At 41.7% G+C, this 20,839-nt stretch overlaps 1 protein-coding gene across 4 annotated transcripts in view; it reads left to right on the top strand.

Moving 5' to 3' along the window:
- Positions 1 to 20,839, top strand: part of LOC131100957 (RNA binding protein fox-1 homolog 2-like) — a 38,043-nt gene that overhangs the window by 5,426 nt on the left and 11,778 nt on the right. For 2 of the 4 annotated variants that reach the window (XM_058046178.1, XM_058046176.1), the window contains exons 2-6: positions 3,685 to 3,735; positions 17,218 to 17,424; positions 18,417 to 18,584; positions 18,948 to 19,001; positions 19,093 to 19,185. In XM_058046178.1, coding sequence (XP_057902161.1) covers positions 3,685 to 3,735; positions 17,218 to 17,424; positions 18,417 to 18,584; positions 18,948 to 19,001; positions 19,093 to 19,185 — 573 coding nt within the window. Of the gene's footprint in view, positions 1 to 3,684; positions 3,736 to 7,492; positions 7,715 to 17,217; positions 17,425 to 18,416; positions 18,585 to 18,947; positions 19,002 to 19,092; positions 19,186 to 20,839 lie in introns of those variants that run through there. The other 2 variants (XM_058046177.1, XM_058046179.1) reach the window with 2 other exon arrangements.

The raw sequence follows: 20,839 nt of genomic DNA, 5'->3' as shown, positions 1-20,839 counted from the left end.
TTATTATAGTGAGGTCCATTAATCCTCATGTTTGGGTAGGAGTGTATAAACAATATAATTGCATATAAACAATTTAATTTCAGCAGCTCCCAAAATCCCCGTCAAATTCTTTCAACATCTCCTTGAAAAATTGTGTGTCTCTCTTCAGTGGAAAGTTAGAATCATGTGAACTACGTTGCAGGAAAATAAACATGACGTTGCTGTTTGGAGGCTTAGCACATAAGTGCTCTGTGGATGGATTCACTTTTTCTCTGTCAAGTGTGTGGCGTGGCCAGCTTAGCACTGATGTAGGATGACTGTCAGAACAGTGAATTATAGTTCTCAAAAGAGAGAGCAGCCTCCGGCATTACCAAGCTACCACAAGAAAGGATACAGGTCCAAATTAGACACGACACACAACCACCTGGAGAGTAACAGGCTTTTTGTGTGAGTAGATCTCTTTGTACTGAGCTTAAACAAGTCAAAAGTTTGGACAAAGCTTGTCCTTCAGTAACGTGAGAACATGTGTCCAAAATTTTCATTATATCTGTATGTCACCAGTGTAGCCTACTACTAAAATAAGGCCCACGGGCCACGTTCGGCCCACCTGATGCTGGGAAAGTATTAAATATAAATCTTTAACATATTAACCGGCAGCATGACTTGCAATGTTACTGTGATGAGCTGGAGTCACACAAGAAATAGACAATTCACAACAACCTAAAGGGATTTTTTGACATAAAGTTCCCATCTCCATCAGCATAGTAGTGCATCACAAGTGAGTTGTCCCCTACTTTGTCCCTTGAGCAGAGTTCTGGTGGGTTTTCATTGTGGAGGAAAGTAGCTATTTCCCCCCTACAAAAAGTTAATTCATCTTATTTTCAGAGTCTGGAGACCTATTACATAGCCATGAGGTGCCGCCAAAAGACGTCTCCCTAAGGTCGTGAGAGCTTTTCTTCCTGTGACTCACACACTCTGGTAACTCTAAGTTTGGGCAAATTATGAGGAGGATGAAACAGGAGGTGTTATGAGGCTCATTTTAAGATGATGGTGATCAGGAAGTATCAAGAGTGATGAAATATGTTTTTGATTACAATCTCCCAGATGCTATTGAACTTGTGTTTTGTCTCCATAAATATTTTTTTTTACAAAACTCAGGTTTTGAAAATGAGAGGTTGTTTCATCTTATATACAGACACAATATACAGTACATCCAATAGTACTGTATATGTACAATAGCTATTGACATTTCACAAAGCGAAAGAATACAACTCTCATTTTTAGCTGCAGTGTTTTGCATCGGCATGACTGTATTCAATACAATGTTGCTTTCTTTTCAGTGTCCTGTTATTGAGAGTGACTGTGATACACACTCTATCTCCTCCTCTTCATTCCTCCAGGAAATCAAGCACATGACTTCACTCATGTATGAGTCATTGTCTTTGCTCCATCTATTTCTTGCATTTCTTTCCATCTCAGGTTGCCTGTGAACGTGTGGGCATCTCGTCTTTATTTTTTGATCTTCTGTTGCTTTTGCTTTGGTTTATACTTTATTCATGTTATTCAAGTCTCTAAATAGTTATTAATTATTCAGAGCTTCTACCTCCCAAAGCTGTACCACTAAGTATGTTTTTAGCTCTAAGATTATCTTGCAGTCTTTTTCACTTGCAAAGCCACTTCCTGTTCCACCAGCTGAAGCCCCTGCATTGGGAAAGTCGTGCTCACTCTTAGTGAAATGGCCCCCAAGGGGCTCGGAGTGAGATGGCTACAGTACTAATCAGCCCAACTCAAGCTTGGATGCGCACAGAGCAAAGTGTTTCCCTTGGGGGCAAAACAGGCGAAGGGACATTGGTTCCTGGAGGAAAGATGAGAGAGATGAGGGAGAACGATATGAAGAAAATCTGTTTTTACTTCAAAGTGTTGTCATAATGCCTGCCTAGCTAATGGAGAACATTAGCATAAAAGTCAGAACACAGTCTTGTGATGGAGAATAAATGACTTTCTAATGTTTTAGGGAATATTGATTGCATCCCACCCAATACTCCCCTGTACGTAAACAATGTCCACTGGCAATGGGAATCAGAAACCCTTCCTAACAATCAATAGGTGTTGCTTTTTTCCCCACATTGATTCATTTCATGGATGCAGGCCTGTTCCCAGGCGCTAAAGAAGCAGAATGCTCATTGTAGAATGTAAATAGGCTATGTTCGGGCAGGCTATCATTAGTGTCACATGGTTAGGCTCAGCAGAAAAGTGATCCACAATCAATTGGGGAATCGATAAAGAATCTGACCTACAGTATAAGCATAACCAATAATTGTAGTGGTGTACAGTCAGCTTGATATAATTATGTGTATGTAATTCTGATCTATTGCTGCAGAAGTCATTGGCGATGTGGGTTTTCTAACGCTTTTAGAGATGTTTTAAGTATTAATGACTTCTTTTAAGTGTGTGTGATGTTTTATTGATGTTATGATATCATAGTCAGAATGACAGGATAGGTGAAAAGGAAGCCATCTAAAATATGTCAAACTAGAAAGACTATGTGCCATCACCTGTCCTTTGCTCCCAACAATGTCTTGACATCTCCGCCAAAAATATTTGCATTCAACGGAAAGAGCGGCCACTAACGAGTTGGCGAATGCAGGATGTCCAGGCCGACTGAGCCACAATAAAAAACATCCTTATAGTGACCACCCCCAGGGGACGTCCCCACCAGAGACATAAATAGGGAAACAACGCATCTAAAATTTTAGAACTAAATAAGCCGTTTGGAAAAAAGTTGATATGTCTCCATCAAATAAAAGTCCTGTTGCTGTGATTCAGACTTTGCTAATCAAAGGGTCAGAAAGTATCATTTCACAGTACCTGTAGTTGTTATGATTTAAGAGACATGCCTCATTTACCTCAAACAATGCTACCGAGTGGGAAAGTTTATACAATTGATTAAAAATAACATCGGCCATTTACACAATAGTATTTTAAAGCCTAAAAATGCACCCTGAAGTATACGCTGTACAGTGGTTCTTCGTTAATCATCGATAATTGGTTCCAGACCAGACTGCGATGAGTGAATTTCCACAAAGTGGGATTCAATCTCAATGTATGAAGTATTTTCGATGCTAAACCTGTTTATGAATTTGTAAATATGGTTACAATTACTAGAGCCCTATAGACATTAAATAACACCCTTATAGTCACCCTTATTATTCTATGTTTACGGCACATTGCTAATGCACAGACTACGGGATCACTGCAGGGACACAAGATGGCCGCCGCTTTAAATATTATCATGCTAACAAGTTAGCCTCCAATTTATTTATTCTAAACTTAAAGGGTTTTACATGGAGTGGGCAAGAAGGACAAAAAGTAGGCACATCTACATGGAATAGGAGGGGAACTTGTTTCGGACATGCTATGCCATTACTGACGCCAAGGACCAGAATACTACATATGACTTGCCTTTCAGTATTTTACTGCTCATTATGCATACGAAAGATGTTCATTTTTCAATATCTCCATGATGCGAAATACAGAGGTATTGAATTGAATGCAAAAATCGTGTTTGTAAATTAAAAAGTAAAGTAAAAGAAAATCCTTGTTGAAATACAGAATGAAAAACAGTAGAAAAGAACTTGTATACAAACATGATATGAATCCTTTTTTGTGATCTCATTTTAAAACACATGCTCTCCTTTCTTTTAGAACAATGACCCACTGACCCTTGGTTACCATGGATACCCGTCTCACAGTCAGGTAAGGAACCAATTACACCCACACATGCCAATGAAAATCAATATTTTCTAACATACCTACACCTTTTCTAAAATAAAATTGTAACCCGACACCCAACATGAGACTTGAATGAAGCAGTCCAAACCACAAGGTGGTGATGTAATATGTCTCAGCTTTCATTGTAATTATGCAACACAAATCCATTACCCTTTACTGTGTTCCCTTTTTGTGTGTGTGTATATATATATATGTGTGTATGCATATTATCTATATATTTTATATTCAACAAGACCTATATGAAAGAAGTTCTATACAGTAGAATTACTCTGTGTATGTATGTACTACGTGTGTGTGTGTGTGTGTGTCAAGCTGCCGTCTGTTTATTCGTGTTCCTATTAGCCTTCAGACTGTTATTAGACTGTTCAGTTGATATGGTTAATCCCTCGATCATCCGCCATTCATCCACTCATCCTCTGACGCTATACCCATAATCCTCTTCCTCGACTCTCACTCTGCGATGCTCACCAACCTCTGGCTGCATTTCATCCTCATCTTAAGCCTTTGCCCCAGACCCTTAGCATTTGTTTTATCCCCCCCCCACCCCCCACACACACATGGCTGGGAGCCAATAAGCCACTTTTCATTTTTGCTGAAGCGTGATCACATGAGCAATGAACTGTTTCCTCATGATCTTCAAATGAGAAGAACCATGAAGGCAGTACTGCTCTCCATATGTGAATTAAAAGCTGACCGAATATTTTGCAACTTCTGCAGCAATATTTTCACTTGTATACCGTGAATGAATGCTCCAGCTAATGCTTCTATACAGTTAACTACAGGGTCTGCGATAGTCGCCAGGTGCATGGTATTGCAAACCAGATAAGCTGGTTTAAAAATGTGGGTATTATCTGCTGTGGATGAAGGCAACCTCCAAATATAATGTTTCCACAAGATGACCGCAGCTATACTGTACATATTTGAAGTCTTCAATCAGAAGATTTATCCACCTCTGTATGCGCTTTAAAAGGCTGGTTGCACTACTTACTTACGTTGTACTGTTGCTTAGAGGGAACTCCTCAGTGGTTAATGCTGACTAAGCTTATTAGTGCTAATACAACAACTAATAAATGACAGTGTAGTCAAAGAGAGCTAGATTTATCTTTCCACACTAATTGTATGACAGAACTAGATAAAACGCCAATTAATGTGCTTGTGTGTAAGCTACGCAGTGGTGCACTGTATATTGTACACGGTTGACACAGATATCGCCAACTGCTGTCATGGCATGCATATTACATTTTTGCAGGTTTGTAAAAACAGACTCTGTACACAAAAATAAAAGCATCCAAGTTCTCCTTTATTGTCGTCATATTGTTGAAGCCAGCCATTCAGATTCCTTGAGGGATTGTGAACTGTCAGCTAGCCATTGATGTGGACAAAAGACGGGAAGGATGAGACGGATGCTGTGCAGAAGATGTTCCCACAATGCAGAGGTGCTAAACTGTCAACAGCAGCATGAAGGTGATGTGATCAAAGGCTCCCAAAAGGAAGCGCCTGGAGGAACAGCAGAAGCTCAACGTGTGAAAAGAGAGAGATGAGCTCTGCCTGCTTGAGTGATGCTTTAAAGTCCTCCATTACATCTGTGTGCTGTCAACAGCTTTATTTAAGCATGATAGGTTGGTTACGCGCATACGAGTTCCGATCAATTAACTTACTGCTCAACACCACTGCACGCTACAACTGTAATAATTAACATATGATCATCTTTAAAGCAGAACACAGCTCTCGTATCACATTTCTTTAGATTGTGCATGTGTGCCTGATGGACATGTACAGGGAGTGTTGCCAGGGAGTTTGGGTTTGTTGGAAGTGGTGCTTATATGTTTTGGAAATGAAGCGGTTTGTGTTTTTACTCACAATTGTTAAGTGTGACTTTGTTGTTATGTCAGTTGCGTGTGTTTTCTGTAAATGCCCTCATTGTTGTAAGCGTCATGTGGGACATCTGCCCACCAATTGGTGACTCTGCTGACATTTGTGCAAGAGCCCTAAAGCCAATATATCCCTGAGACTATGAACATGTAGAATGAGACCTTTGAACGGTTTTTGTTAATTGCATCTGTTTGGATGTAATGTGAAAGACCTTGGGCGGTCCAGCCCTCAGAGAATTTTCCAGTAGTGTCTTTTTCCCCCACAACTAATCTTGTCAGAATTCAAGATGGCTATGGGTATGACCTACCTGTGGCACCGTAAACAGGCAAGCGGACAGAACCATGTGACACTGAAACTATAGAAGAACGCATGTACATAAGTCTGCCAGATAATCAATAATTGATTAGTCAAAAAAGAAATAAAAACAATGTGTTGGTTCTCTATTGGAATAAACAGAGAGAGGGAACCCTCCTCACCAATTCAGCCTCTTTGTCCCAGGAAGTGGAGACAAGTTGATAGAGTTCAAGTCCGCCAGGTTAGTATTCACATGAGTTAGCATCCACAGCCCCAGGGTGGTAATATTTTGGTTTTAAACAGAATGGATAAGGGTGCATGAACACAGATGAACCAATAAGTCGCATTTTCTGGGAAGTAGTGACGAGGAAGAAGGGGAGTACGAGCAACTTACATGTGCGCATCAAACAAAAACAAAAAAAAAATGGTGCACACTCGCAGCCAGTATTATTTGCTACATGTTAAGCCTTCCTGTTAAGGAATAATATCCAACAATTATTTTTTTCAATTGCAATTTACTTTGCAGAAACTTACTGCATTCTATTTTTGTGTGCTTTTTATTGGAGTGTTTTATCTTAACAGAGAAAGACAATTTTTTTTATTGTTTTTGGTTAGGTCTATGTTTCAACACAATTAACATAATTACATATCCAAAGTGCATTTTAGCTAATTTGATTACAGTATTTTGTCAAGGAAATGAGGACGATCATAACTGGATGCAAATAATGCTTAAATTAAATACATTTTGAAAGATTAAAAAAAAAATACTAAAGACCACTAAATCAGATATTTCACTTGCCAAGGACAAAGGTGACTCAAATAATCCTCAAGTTTAGTTAAAAGTGAAAAAAAAACAGACCTTTTCTCTGGGTACTCCGGTTTCCTCCCACGTTCCAAAAATATGCATGTTAGGTTAATTGGCAGCTCCAAATTGTCCATAGGTATGAATGTGAGTGTGAATGGTTGATTGGGATTGGCTCAGTGTGTACCCTGCGTCTCGCCCGAAGTCAGCTGGGATAGGCTCCAGTATAGCCCTGCAACCCCAATTAGGATAAGTGGCACAGAAGATGGATGAATGGATCCAGTTGCAAACTGTCACTTTAAGCTTGTGATGGTGTATATTTTTTTCATATTTTGTTGTGCTTTTGCACAGTACTCAATAATACAGACAAAATACAGAGAGAAAACGAAGGACTCCCCCAATGGTGCCATCAGTCCCAGTTAACTCACCCACATGGATACTAGCGATAGAGTGACGAATAACGAGAGAGAGCAAAGCGAGAGAGGTCATTGCAGCTACGACAGTAAGCAGAGGGGAGGTGCAAGTGTGCAGGTGTGACAGTCAAGCGGGGGCGGGGAGTGTGGGTTGTCTCTGTGCAAGAGAGGCCGACTGGAGAGGAGACAGAAAAGATGAGCAGGCAAGGGCACAACAGCAAAACAGAAGGCTGGGCGTAGAGGGAAAAAAGGAGAGAGGGAAACACGAGTGAGTGGGAGAGAGAGAGTGACAGGGACAGAGGCTGGAGGAAGAGGGGGCGGAGGCAGGGAAGGGAAGGGGGAGGCTGTCAGGGCAGACCCAGTGTGCGGGGGCAGAGAGGGAGATTTTGAATCTGTGAGACAGACAAGAAGAGAGCGAGCTGGTGAGGTGACAGGCTCGGGAGAGGGAGCGCCAGCGAGGCAGCGTGACAAGAGGAAAGGAGTGAGAGAGGAGGAGGAGAGACGACAGTGTGGTGTTGCACAGAATACGATGATGGGACTCTACTATCCTTCCGTGTTGTCGGTGAGTGTTTATCCTCCTCTCTGCCTGTGCTGGGGTCGATGCTTGATGACTCTCTTTGCAAAGGTTCTGTATTCCAGTCCAGCCTACAGGACTGTCATCAAGCATGAAGTGTTGATTAATTACGGATGAGGACTCAACTTGACCCTTTTACCCCACTGCTCCACTCCTCTGCGTTTCATGATGGCCGCGATGTAAAACTCCAAGTTGCCGTTTGAAAAAATGTTGCAACATTGAAATGCTTGTGACGATGGATGGCAACACTGTTGTTGTGGCATCTGTTCTCCTGCCCAGAGCTAGAGGCGCACGCAATCTGAACATCAGAGCAGTTCCTGCCAGAAATTGTTCTGCCATGTATTATGTATGCTTAGAGGAATCTATGCGATCGGTGTGGTGCAGCTGGATGCTGCGGCTCTCCTCGCTAACAAACTCTGCACATGGCTGCTGGGCTTTGAAAGCAGCAAGGCAGGAGAGAAGAGGGGGGTAAGTAAAAGTGATCTTTATTGCCCCTGCAGCTGTCTGTGTATATCACTAGGGCCTGTGAGCAAAAGGGACAGGTGTCCACACAACATTTGCTTGTCCTTCCTGCACACTTTTTTTGTGTGGCGAGCACCTCATGTAAAAAAAAAAATAATAATAATCAAAAGTTGCAAGTGTTCATATAATTTCATTTAACTCTCTATGACTCAGACCCAGGCGTATATGTTTCCTAATTTCGTCTCTCATCGCGTGTGCGCTCCTCTTTCAGCTCTACCTTGCTCTCTTTACTGTTTGACCTCTTTTCTCCTCTCGTTCTCCCCCGGGCCCTGGCAGCTGTTATCTCAACGTTTTCCTTCAAGAGCCCCTGGAAGAGGGGGGATGGGTCAAGCCGAGGAGAGAATAGGAGCAGGAGAATGAAAATTGATTATTTAGAAGAAAGTGACGGGACACCCCCGGCCAGGGAAGCCCCGTCACGTGATGTAGCTGACATTAGGCAGGGGTGAGTTGACGAGCATACAGGAGGCTGCCATGTCTTTTTTTTTTTTTTTTTGAGAGAGGTCGTTTGTGTAATGCTGCACTGCTGAAATATTTTCTCAAGCCCCACCTATGGCCTAAAGCAAGGGAGAGACGCGTACCTGCTGCAAATGCACGCACACACACAGACACGCGTACACCAACACCAGCATCCCTCTTATGTATACAATCCCTCTGCCTCTTCTCAAAATCTTCTTATCGATTCTTTGCAGGGTTAACAATAATGGTCTTTAAATGATCCCAATGAGCTGCGTTGCCATGGCAACTGGGATGAGTCATTCATTTTGCACAGATTATTAGATGGTTCGAAGCGTGAGGGAGACCGCCGATAGCACCGCTATGTTAGATAAACACCTTTGGTCTTTGGCTTCTTTTGTAAAAGAAGAAGGAATTGGATCTGGTTGCCAAGGTGCAGCTCACAATTTGCTTAGTAATTGCTCCGACAGCACTCGTAGTGAGGCATCTGTGTGCCTTTTGAAATAGATCGGGGTTGCCCTCACTGACTTGTCGAGTGGTGCTAGTGATAACACTCTACCGTCACTGATTTGTGTACATTTTTTAAAAAAACACACTAAGCAACCTGCTACCATTATCACCTTTTTCCTAAACAAGACTAACTTGTTCCAAGGTCAACTCTAATGTTTTGAAAAACAAACAGATGTCTACATTTCTTTGACCACCTGCACTTGTTTGCATTGAGCTTGCGTGCAGCCTCTAATGAGAACTAATTGAAGACAACTCATGTCACTGTCCTTTTGTCTGGTTGTGTTTACCTTTCATAAGTCGCTGCACTGGAGCCCAGCGGACCATTGATACAGGCGGAGGCGGGGACAGCTGAAGTCAGGGATAGGGTGTGTACAGGCTTGCATACATGTACAGTACTGTGTGTGGAACAGCATGGAGGGGGATTTCTCAGAAGGGCAACCAGATGTAAAAACCTTAAAAGGAAAGCAATAGGAGCGGATGGGGAGGGGTTTGGTTGACAAGCAGACACGTTACCCTATAAGGAGATGCAAAAGCGTGTGGGAGGAGGGGCCAGGACGCCACTAAAACACTGTTGCTATGAGGCAAATGAGCTTGATTGACTTGAATGGGGACAGCACGTATGCGAGGGTCCCGTCTGGATTTTATGAAGCGTAAAGAAGCGGATCGGCGAGTGGGAGGAAACAGCGGCAAAAGGGGGGTGGAAGAGGAACTGTGTTGTAGGGGGATGATGTGGGTTGGAATAATTGAATAAGAGGGTGTCTCCTGGCTCATCGGTATGCTGCCAACACGTTGTAAGTGTTTTTTTCCAGCTGTTTGCGGCCCTGCTAGCAACACAGTGGAGCCAAAGGCCAAAATGTGAGGTTAATCCTTAATGGGGCACTCATTAAAATAGCATACTATTTAAAATACTACCCTAGATAGTTATTACAGTGCATCCATTGTCGGGTTTTCACAAAGTTGTAGTATAATTATATTTCATTTAGGGCTTTCAAATGATTACAATTTGGACTCTGATTGATCTCAGTTCATAAATTAATTCATCAGGATTGCTATGGTTTGTTTCAGCCATAACAAGTTACGTTAAGGAACATCATATGATTACATGAATGGTGATTAATTACCAAAAAGTACAATGGCCCCAGCCTATATTTTGTCATTGTAGTTTATGTTAAAATATCGTCTTGTCGAGTCCTTGTGAACCCAATGTTGTGAATCCTCTTGACTCTTGAGCTGAGTATATCATGATACCCTTCGTAGGCATTATTGCAGTATTTAAACACAATGCCATGTTTTGATGACACGCTTGTGATTGGGTAAACCATGATCAGGCTTGCTTTGTCACAGTGCCATGGTAGGTGGGATGGCCAGTTGTCGGATTTATAAATAACATGGCATCATGACCTCCCGGTGACATAAAATGCAAGCTTAAAAAGTGTACCTATATATTTTTATACCATATTTTCAGTAATTGTATGGCATAATAATAAAAACAATAAATCAAATTTATACAAGAAAATTGCACTAGAATAAATCATGAACATTGAGTGTTTGGAATGTTTAACATGTAGTGAACAACACTGTGTGTGAGTATGCACCATTTTCTGCGGTGCTTTTACGTTTTTATGATTTACGTTGCCCACCAAATGCCTCACTAAGGGTTGACTTTTGGGACAAAAGGCTCTGCTGCACCTTCAGCGGTTCGTCTGAGTTTATGCAACCATCCTGTTCATTCTGTTTACTGGGGCGGTGGCATTTGGCTTAGAAAGCATTGCTTTTGTGCCTTCATTCACATTCAAGTTGGCTCACGAAGCTAACTTGTGTTAAAGCTATGCTGGTGGACTTCTCTGTGCATCAACTCACTAGCACGCATATGCATACGCACGCCAATTTTTCGATGCCGACAAAATTATTGACTTTGTTTTTATTTATTGATTTGTTGATTACGTTGGTTAAAACGTCAAGAAGGTTTTAATACTTTTAATATGAAAACACGGTTTATTGGGGAGAGTCTTGTTTGGCCCACAACCTAAAGTTGACTTTGATTTCGGCCCCCCGTGCAAGTTGGGTCCCCCGTTGAGTTTGACACATTCTCACATGATACAAGATCACAAACAAATAAATACATGATACACGTTCCCAAATATGGTGTTTTTTTTCCTCGCCTGTTAAGCCGCTACTTTGGGAAACTGGGGCTAAATAAGATCCACTGCCAACAACATAAATTTGCCCTTTTATCAAGCAAAACTCTGAAAAGCCACTCTTCTTGTGAAATGACCCGGTGCTGCCCTAGTTCGTTCTTTCCCGTACTGTCGTCTCTGCCATGCTTGTCCTCATGTCGCGCAGTGCCGACTCGTGCACACAGGCGCATTTTATAACATGCCTCCTCAGACATACTTGCTGCTGCTAACTGACCCGAAAGTAAGTCAGCTACAGCTACCGCTCTGAGTCACTTGCTTCGCCTGGCCAGCACATACACTTACACAACCCTTAATGCCTTGACACCAGGGGAGCGTATGCACACACCGATATGCACCCAACATGTACACAAACAAAGCATACACAAATTTGAGTGCTGACACAGATGCCCACTCTAAAATCTATGTCTACAAGAACGCCCCCCTTCTCTGTTCCTCTGCCCTCTTTGTGTCTTTATTCAGTAGATGTGTATCAGAGAGGCCACTCGCAGCCAAAAAAAGACCCATCACTTGATGGTTTTAGCACATGCAAACACTCTCTATTTTTGTAGACGGTGGGCTGTTGACTTTGTGCTTCAGGTAATCGGAGTAAGCTGCTGAGATGCTGCTGAAACAGTTGTCATCTGAAAAGGCCAGTCTTCTAACAGAAACACAGGGTTGTTTTATGGCTGAAGAGATAATTCATAGTGACGAGGCCAAGATACTGTATGAAAACCAAATTGTCCGAATTGCCGCCCTTCTGAGCTGCTTCACAGGTTGTCCAAGTTTGAGTCATTGTTAGTCAAGTGAGTTGTGTTTGTGTGAGTCACCAACAGTCTCTCAGAGGGTGGTTTTACCAACAAATTGGACAGAATGTAGATGTGTCCTCCCGGTGTTTTGAAGTCAACACTGTTCTCTCAAACAGTAGGTGGAAATTGTAAGTTAGGTTCTTTTGAAGCAAACTTTTCCACAATTGTGTTAGACATTTTCTAAAGGTGGGGAGTAAACCTCTGGGTTTGAAAACATTGTGCAGATGACCAACAGTCCTTATAATGGCCCGTAGGGGAGTCTTATTACTTTGGCAAATATTTTTCTTCATTAGCATACTTAAATTACCACACATCATAATGTTTATTTTGGTGCTCCCAAAGGACATACAAAAGAGTTTTATTGACACCCAAATAAGGTTTACTTTTTATTTGTCTGGGTAAAAGAAAGATGATGGCTGGGAAAATCCTCATTCAAAACTTTACCCTTAAATATAAACTGCTGATCAAAATTTTAAGATGAGGCAAAGACAAAAAAGATTTCTCTCTTTGAACGTGGTCGAATTGTTGAGCGAAGCAAGTCCTACTGCAGCATGCTGAGGTTGGATGCATCAAGGAACCAAAAAATCATGTGGTAGATCCATAAAAATGTCATTGGACACGGGACGATTCTCGGTCCAAATGAAGGTTGTTGCTAGTGCGGTCCAATAACCATCAAATTACGTTTGCAAGATAAGTGTTCTAAGAACAAAAATGTACCTGGCATGACAGGAGGATTAGGGTTAGATGGGAACCATCATGATCCTTGGTGTTTTTTTCTTCAGTGAAACAGTAGAGCTTCAGATTGTGCAGGGTCGTCAAATGGCCACTGGCTATGTGGAGATGTCGCAGGGGACATCCCTCATGACTCGGCTGTGTGATTATGACTGGGTTTTTCAAACAGGACACCCCTGCAGTTCACAATCCCTGCCTGGCAAAGGATTTCTTCTCGAGCAGGGGTTCATAAAGACATTTGAAGCCATGCACCTCCTCGTCCTGCACACTTAAAAACACAAACCGTATCTTAACTGACTTGAAAATTTGAACACAATTAATTGATTAATTGATTGTATAGTAATTCTGTGTCAATAATTTGTATTTTGTATGGTCAAATTTTCACTGCTGCGCCTTCAGGTGATTGGAACGCCAATATAGATGAAATCTTCAAGGTTAAAAACAATGGCCAAATGATCATCAAACATAACCGTGTATAACCGCAATTGACCATATTTGGGGGTGTATGACAAAGGAAGTTTACAAAAATCAGTTCCAGACAATGGATGTGACCCATCTTCATCACCTGACTTAAACCATAGCAGATTTTATCCAAAGCAAACTCATAGAAAATCATGTAAATCCAATGAATCCAGACAAAACTAACAAAACATTTTCTAGGGAATAATTATAGTTTTGCATGTACAAAATAATGCAAACACAATTACAACTGAACATTTAACATCACTTTTACAACGTTTTGCAAAGAGGGAGGGGGAGGAGAGGATCTTATGCCACAAAATATCTATGCAGTAGTCTGTTAAATGCTTTTTAGCATGCAAAATTTTACATTCAAAAACATGACTTATGAAATGGAGAAATGGACATTTAACATGATTTTACCTGTAGTGGACACACTTGGACAAAAAAAGGATAACAACCATTTGTTCACCAAAAAAAACATGCTAATGTAAAATCCATAAAAGCAAAAAAACAACCTTATGTGCAAACAATGTCTCATTTACATGAATGTGTTAACTTTTCCACCACCTGTTGGAGCAAGTTGGGAGGTATTCTCAAGTAGGTCCCTTGCAAATAATGGAATTAACAACGCTAAAGGAAATGTCTGCTTGTTGTGTGGCATCACGCAGGGCACAGTTGGAACGACTGACACCATGACTGCTTCACGGATGTGGGAAGCGGTGGTGACAATGTATACCCTTGAGGCTATGTTAACTATGTTATACGCCCCCCCTAACATAAAATTCCAATTTGTAGGCTTTTAGTGACGTTCGTAGAGGTTCCAGCATGCCTTTTGGTCTGTTCTTGGGACATAACGACCACTCATAGTTGAAACCATTGCTTGCCTATCATCAGAATGTAATTCCATTTGTGGTGTCAATACAAGAACCACCAACCATACTTAAGATACCTGTAAGTCATGTCAAATATTTTATAATACGACCCAAGGGAAGTGATCAACTACTACCGCACAGGAACAGATTTAGTTCCTTTGTTTCCATTTATGTTCTCACCGGGTGACCCATAAGTGATCTGTTCCACCCGTTATCATTTTCACCTCGTCCAGAAGTTGCAATTTTGCAAAAAAGAAATTAGGCCACCCAGGTCATATTTTTAGCATGTCCTCCTGCAGCTAAAAACATGAGTATAGTTCCCGTTCACGTAATTACTGTATTGCATCTTAACCATTTCAGTTTGAGATTATTTGTGTGTGTTCTCAGTATTAGTTAACGGAAAGGGATGTCAACTCTTATAGGGGAAAATGTGCATTTGGATGAGATGAGATGGGAAGATGTTCGTACAGCTGCAGGCTTGAAATTAGTGCACACAGCTGCTCTCGGAACATGTGAATAAAGTTGGACACACTGGTCCGTAATCTGGCTACTGTACTGATCTGGTATCTGGTGCCGAGATCCAGCACCATTTCTTGGATTTCTGGGCAGGAGAAGCACGTGTGCAACCAAGGACTTCTAACTTGCCATTCATTCTAAGCATTTATTCACCTAAATTATACAGCATAAATAACAGCAGATTTCACTAAATTATGTTCTGTGTATGCACTTAGTAGTATGCTGGGAAGTCATTTTTTCACTGTTGTTTAGCGCCAAAACAGGCTCATGTTGCATGCTGTAAATGATGCCGCAGTGGTTTCACGCAGAGTCGCCATGACGACCACCCACACCGGGGTAATATAAGTGCATTGGAAAACTGATGTGCTGGTGCCAAAAGAGACAAGCCGATAGGATATGTAATAGGAATATGATGAGTGAAATTTGCACTCTGTGACGGCTGTGTGGCAGCCATGGCGGCTCGCAGGCCCCTAGGTTGACACTGAAGTAAGGGCCTGTGACACAGGTGTGTCACTGCGAAAGGTCAAAAGCTGGGAGACAGATGGCACACACACATACATACACACACACACACGAGCCATCCCACACACTTTTAACACTCCCAAAGGGACAGAGATCTATTGTGCTACTCAGATGGGCATCACTGCCGCCTGTCTCATAAATGCATGCACTCATACACACACACACACACACACACCGTCAGTGTAGCCTACCAGATGTCAGGTAAGCATGGCATCTTTTTTGATGTGATGTTTGGTTTGAAAGGAAAATGTAATTTAAACTAACCGAATAATTGTTATGTAATGTGATCCCAGTGCTATACTTAGTTCTTTTTATTATGATATTTAATTAGAGTGATGAATGGAGAAGATAAGGAGTAGGTGGACTACACAGAAGGAAGTTGAATAGTTAAGGTGGATTCTGTAAAGCCAAACACAATCCGATGTGTGATGCTGGTATAGTCCTCCAATTTTGTTCACATTTCAAAATCCATTTTTCCAACAGGAAAAAACTGAAATGTTCTCTTTCAGGGTCAAACTGTTGCCATCATAAATCATTCATGCAGGCAATTTTTAAAGTAACATTTTAACCTTTTTGTCATACAAATGTAAAAAGAAGTGAATGTTATTACACATTTAGATATGAAAACAGTAAATATAATGACAGAGTATTGTCAAGGTGAGCTGCTTATTGTATAGCTTTAACAAAATCATTGCTCCTAAAAGTTTCCCATGGACCCAATGGTTAAGGACCCCTGCTATAGAGAATCTTTGGCCAGTGTTTTTTTTATGTTTTATTTTTTTGCAGGAGGTCCTTAAAAACATTAGCAGAGCACTGGTTTAGAGTCTTTCTAGTGCTTTCTGTTTTAATTTTGTGAATTGTTACTATGTAGGAGAATGCGAAACATCCGGCTTTGCATGTGAATGTTTGTGCCCCCCCATCTGTAAACATGGTGGTAATATTTTTTTTTATTTTAATTGTCACTCAAGTGCAAGAAGTTAGCATCAAAACCTTATATAATGGCATGTATCCACCTGTGCCTTTTACACAGAGCTAAGCTTTTGAACAGTAACATGAAATACCACATTCAGATAATTGCATGCATGAAGATAACAACAGTCAGTGTCTGGCTTTGACAGATAATCAATTGGTCGGACAGTGACAATTGCTGTCAACACAACAGGGTGATAGAATTGTTAAACTTGATACCCCATTCCGGCATTACATTTAAGTATTTTCCCGCCTCTATTTTGACTTGGATACCACAATAAAAAGAGTTACTGTGTTGTCAACAGCATATTAAGATATCTTGTTAAAAGTTAAAAATAGATTCACAAGACACTGATTATTTATCTCTTTTTAAAGGGCCATGTTGGACACAGGCCATACTTCTTCAGTTGTCACTTTCAATGCCCCCTCCTCCACTAAGTCAACCTCCTGTGACCATTTAGGGTAACCATCCCTGCAGCCACGGCCTCGGTGTGTGTGTTTATTATGGCCTGCTTTGTGTCCTTGTGGGTGCCTGCATTGTTTTGTTGCGTCTCCTACGCACATGGTAACTTCCATGAAGTATATTCCGGACTAAACACAGAGCTCTTGGGAAGACTTCCATGCTAACAGTTTGCGTGAGGTGTGTGGGTGTTTGCGTGTCAAAGGTGGTTAGTATGCAGAGAGACGTTGGCGAGTGTGTGTTTGTGTATGTGTGTGCTGGCATGGTACATGCGATTGTACAACACTGAGCACGGGGGCATGTGACCCTCAATAATAGATGTGTGCACTGAATATTTGAAAGGGGGGTGGTGGGGTAGACTATTGCACATTTTCCATGGGGATTGCAAATGGCAGGAACTAAAGCTCATAGGAAAGTGTGGTCAGGAGATCATTCAAGTCGATACCCAAGTGTGGATTGTCACCAACTAAGCTGCTCTTCCTTCCAACAGGGCTCTCAGGATAGTACTTCTGGTCAGGAAGGGCTTGTACCTCCACCCTTCTCCACCTTCCCTCCACCACCGCCACCACCGCCACAAAATGGCCTTGCGCTAGATTACGGCAGCAGCCTGTATGCAGCAGGTGCGGTCCAGGGTCCTGTGGAAGCAGGCGGAGCAGCCAACAGTGTCGCCAGCGTTTCCAACAGTCTTACTGGTCAAGTGAGTGCTCGCATTCTTTTACACATCTTTCACATTGTTTCCCACCAGTTTGCACATAATCTGCAGCGGTCGGTTGAAAGGGCAAAGACGAATAAATAAATGTATGGATGCTGTCTTTTAAGTGTATAAATGGCGACAATGTTGAGTACAAAATACTGGCATCAGATTATATTTACCACTTTGTGCAATCTGAATTTGATGATTACAATACTTTGTATCAATAATAATACCGTGTTATTGACCCAAATATAAGACAATTAATCAGAGATTTTCAGGAAAAACAGTGTTGGCAAAAGAGGAGGAGTTGTACTGCTAATTTTAAGATAACAGTGATCACTAAAGCGTCATCCAACAACAGTCAAGCAGCCAAGTATGATTCATGAAATATGATTTCACTGATATTAAACAGATTTGCTTTGACTTTATATTTTTCCAAAGATGGATCTTGAAAAAGAGGGTGATATTACATGTACAGAGTTGCTAACATTGCTAGTGTGAATTTTTTGTACACTGCACTCATTTGACCCTTGAATACGCTTGTATGCTTTGCTGCTGTCCAGCAGGATTTTTCAAGTTAGTGGGGCACTCATAAAATGTTTTCAAGGTCTGAAGGTCTGCAGTGTATTCAGGGTCGTCTTTGTACCAATATGATAGTAATCTAGTGCTTTTTTTGACACTCAAATATGCCACTGCTTTTTTTTGCATCTTCCTGCATTTTTCATGCCAGGTTTTGAAGCGCAGCAACATTTAGTGCTTTATTTTCAGCAACCACACAATGACGGCATCCACTCTCATGATAGCACATGATTTGTTTTATATGCGAATGATGTGGATCACTGCATATTCATTTTATTTTTGCAAATAGTCATGTTATTAACTGATCTATAATTTTCTAAATGGCATCATTAAAACATTCATTCCTTCATACATGGATGAATGTGTCGTTTATTTGTTGTCTGTCTGTTCTTTCCTCTCTCGTCCCTGCGGCCCAGCAGTCAGATGGCTCTTCTCAGATTGATGGCCAGTCTGGCTCAGGAGGAGGAGGTGGCGGCGGTGGGAGCATCGGCGATGACTCAGACGCCAAGGGGACACCCAAACGCCTCCACGTGTCCAACATTCCCTTCCGCTTCCGAGATCCTGACCTACGGCAGATGTTTGGGGTAAGCAGACTGAATTATTCAACCCCCCCCACCCTCCTATTTCCACCATGCATCACTACATGACGAATCACTTTGGTCTGAGAGCCCATCTGGTGACGTCTGTATCCAAACTACCCTTGTTATGTTTCTCTAGAAATATTGCCCTCTTGTACTGTGTGGCCTGTGAACTCCGGAAGCCTTGTTGTGTGTTGTAAAATGTGGCCAAGTGCACACATGTAGAAAACATACTGCAAGGAGTGACTCCCAACTGGCACAGTGCCAGATCCGCGTTGTTTTTGAACAGCTCTGACACCTTGTGGCAAAGTACAGTACTTCCTCTTGTGTAATGCTCATGTTCTGCTGTTTCTTTCTTCTGTTGTACAGCAATTTGGCAAAATCCTCGACGTCGAGATCATTTTCAACGAGAGGGGTTCCAAGGTAGGATGGCAGCGAGGGTCAATGTGCATTTTAAAATCACACAAAAAAAAAACAGATTAGGAACCTTACTTCCCCTCCCCCTCTTTTGCAGGGCTTCGGTTTTGTAACATTCGAGACAAGTGCAGATGCGGAGAGGGCCAGAGAGAAGCTTCATGGTACTCTGGTGGAAGGACGTAAAATTGAGGTATCTCAGCCCTTACACCTCTTTGTTTTTCATCGAAAGGTGCCCATTTTTCTCCTTTTGTTCTCCCTCCATGTCCAATAAGAATGAGGCATTTGGCTTTTTTCCGGATGGCTGTTATGTGCTCGATTCTAAACTGTCTGGCTTCACTCTAGCATGGTGCATCGGTGCACACGTCGGCGTGGACGGCACTTCCTGTTGTTTCTTGTTGTTGGATGTCATGCTCTGTCCATTCAAAGCTGTGTGGTTTGCAAAGCATGCTGGGTGGAGTGGCAGGCATGGCCAGGGGAGACGCGGTGGCTGACGATTATCCGCTTCTCTCACAAGCATGGAGGATCGTTTGTGTTTTGTTTTTTTGTTGTTTTTTTTGTTTGTTTTTTCACCCCCTGCACCATTTTGCATCTTTAATCATGATGCGTGGGCATTATTGCGTTTTGGTCGAGCGAAGGTGCCAGTTATTAGCCTTTTGTGGAAACAAAGTGCTTGTCGGTGTTATTAGGAGTTTTAATGTATGCTGCATGGATGGGTCACGTAATCAGATGGTGTTTATCAGAAAGGTGTTAAGAGACGTGCGTGTGCATGACAAGGCCTTCTTAAAGAGCCAGTGTTTGGGAATGAAACTGTCCAAAGAAATTTGGTGTCATTGATGATGCTTCAATTTTTTATTTATTTTTTTTGTTAAAAGATTGTTTGACACCAGCTTGCATCCAGCACTGACAAAGACATCTCATGAAGTGGGTTTATTTTTAGCATGAGCTCAAATTTAAGTGGCAAATGGCTTTGAAGATCAAGTACATCACACTCACCATTTGCTCAATTATTTTTTTTCTTGCAAGCAAAGCTCCTTTGCATGGTTGTGAATGTCCAGCACTATTTCTGTCTTTGCGTATGTGAAGAATGATTACGTGAAAGGATCATACCCTCTTTTCTCCTGTCCTCCCCCCACCTTGAGTCGTTCTCCATCTATCGCCACTCTTCTTCACCGTGCCAGTCTCTGTCATTTGTCTGTGTCCCCCTCAATGCCCTCCATATACTGTATCGCTGTACATTTTCTGTCCTGTCATATAATCCACACCTCACAGCGGTGAGCAGAATAAAGTTTTGTTTTGAAATTACTCCCAGTAGTTAGTATTTAAGTTTGTTTTCATGTGTTTTCTATTGTGCTTGTTGTGGTGTTAGTGGCTAGATTGGCTTTGGTCCATGTAGGTGACACATGCTTACACGTGACACCACTTCCTCTTTAACGCTGCAAGGTTATTCATTATCTTTATGTTTTCTTGTTTTGTTTTTTTTGGCTCATCATTTCTTTCTTACACATATTTTCTCTATTTCCCTGATGATTTTTGTATGTTGTTGTTGTCAGTCTCCACGGTAACTGCTCGCGTGTCCTCGCGCCGTTTCCCCGGCAACGGTAAGTTGTGTACATGGCATCATCTTTTGAATAAAAAAAAAAAACCCTCACCCCATCTACCCCAACTTGAAACAAAAATGCACCCAAATGATGGCCCCGTGGGAGCTTGCTTGATTGACAGATTCTGATTGGCTCATTCTGTAATTGTTTGGGGAGGTGGTGAATGAAAGGATTTGGAGATTAGCAATTGACCGCATGGCATAATGAAAGCCACCTGTATAACTGAATGTACTGCATCAACTATAT

The sequence above is a fragment of the Doryrhamphus excisus genome, chromosome 1 (genome assembly GCF_030265055.1).
Source record: "Doryrhamphus excisus isolate RoL2022-K1 chromosome 1, RoL_Dexc_1.0, whole genome shotgun sequence".
Classification (NCBI taxonomy): domain Eukaryota; kingdom Metazoa; phylum Chordata; class Actinopteri; order Syngnathiformes; family Syngnathidae; genus Doryrhamphus; species Doryrhamphus excisus.
Note: the sequence above shows the minus strand (reverse complement) of the source record. Positions and strands in the feature narration are given on the sequence as shown.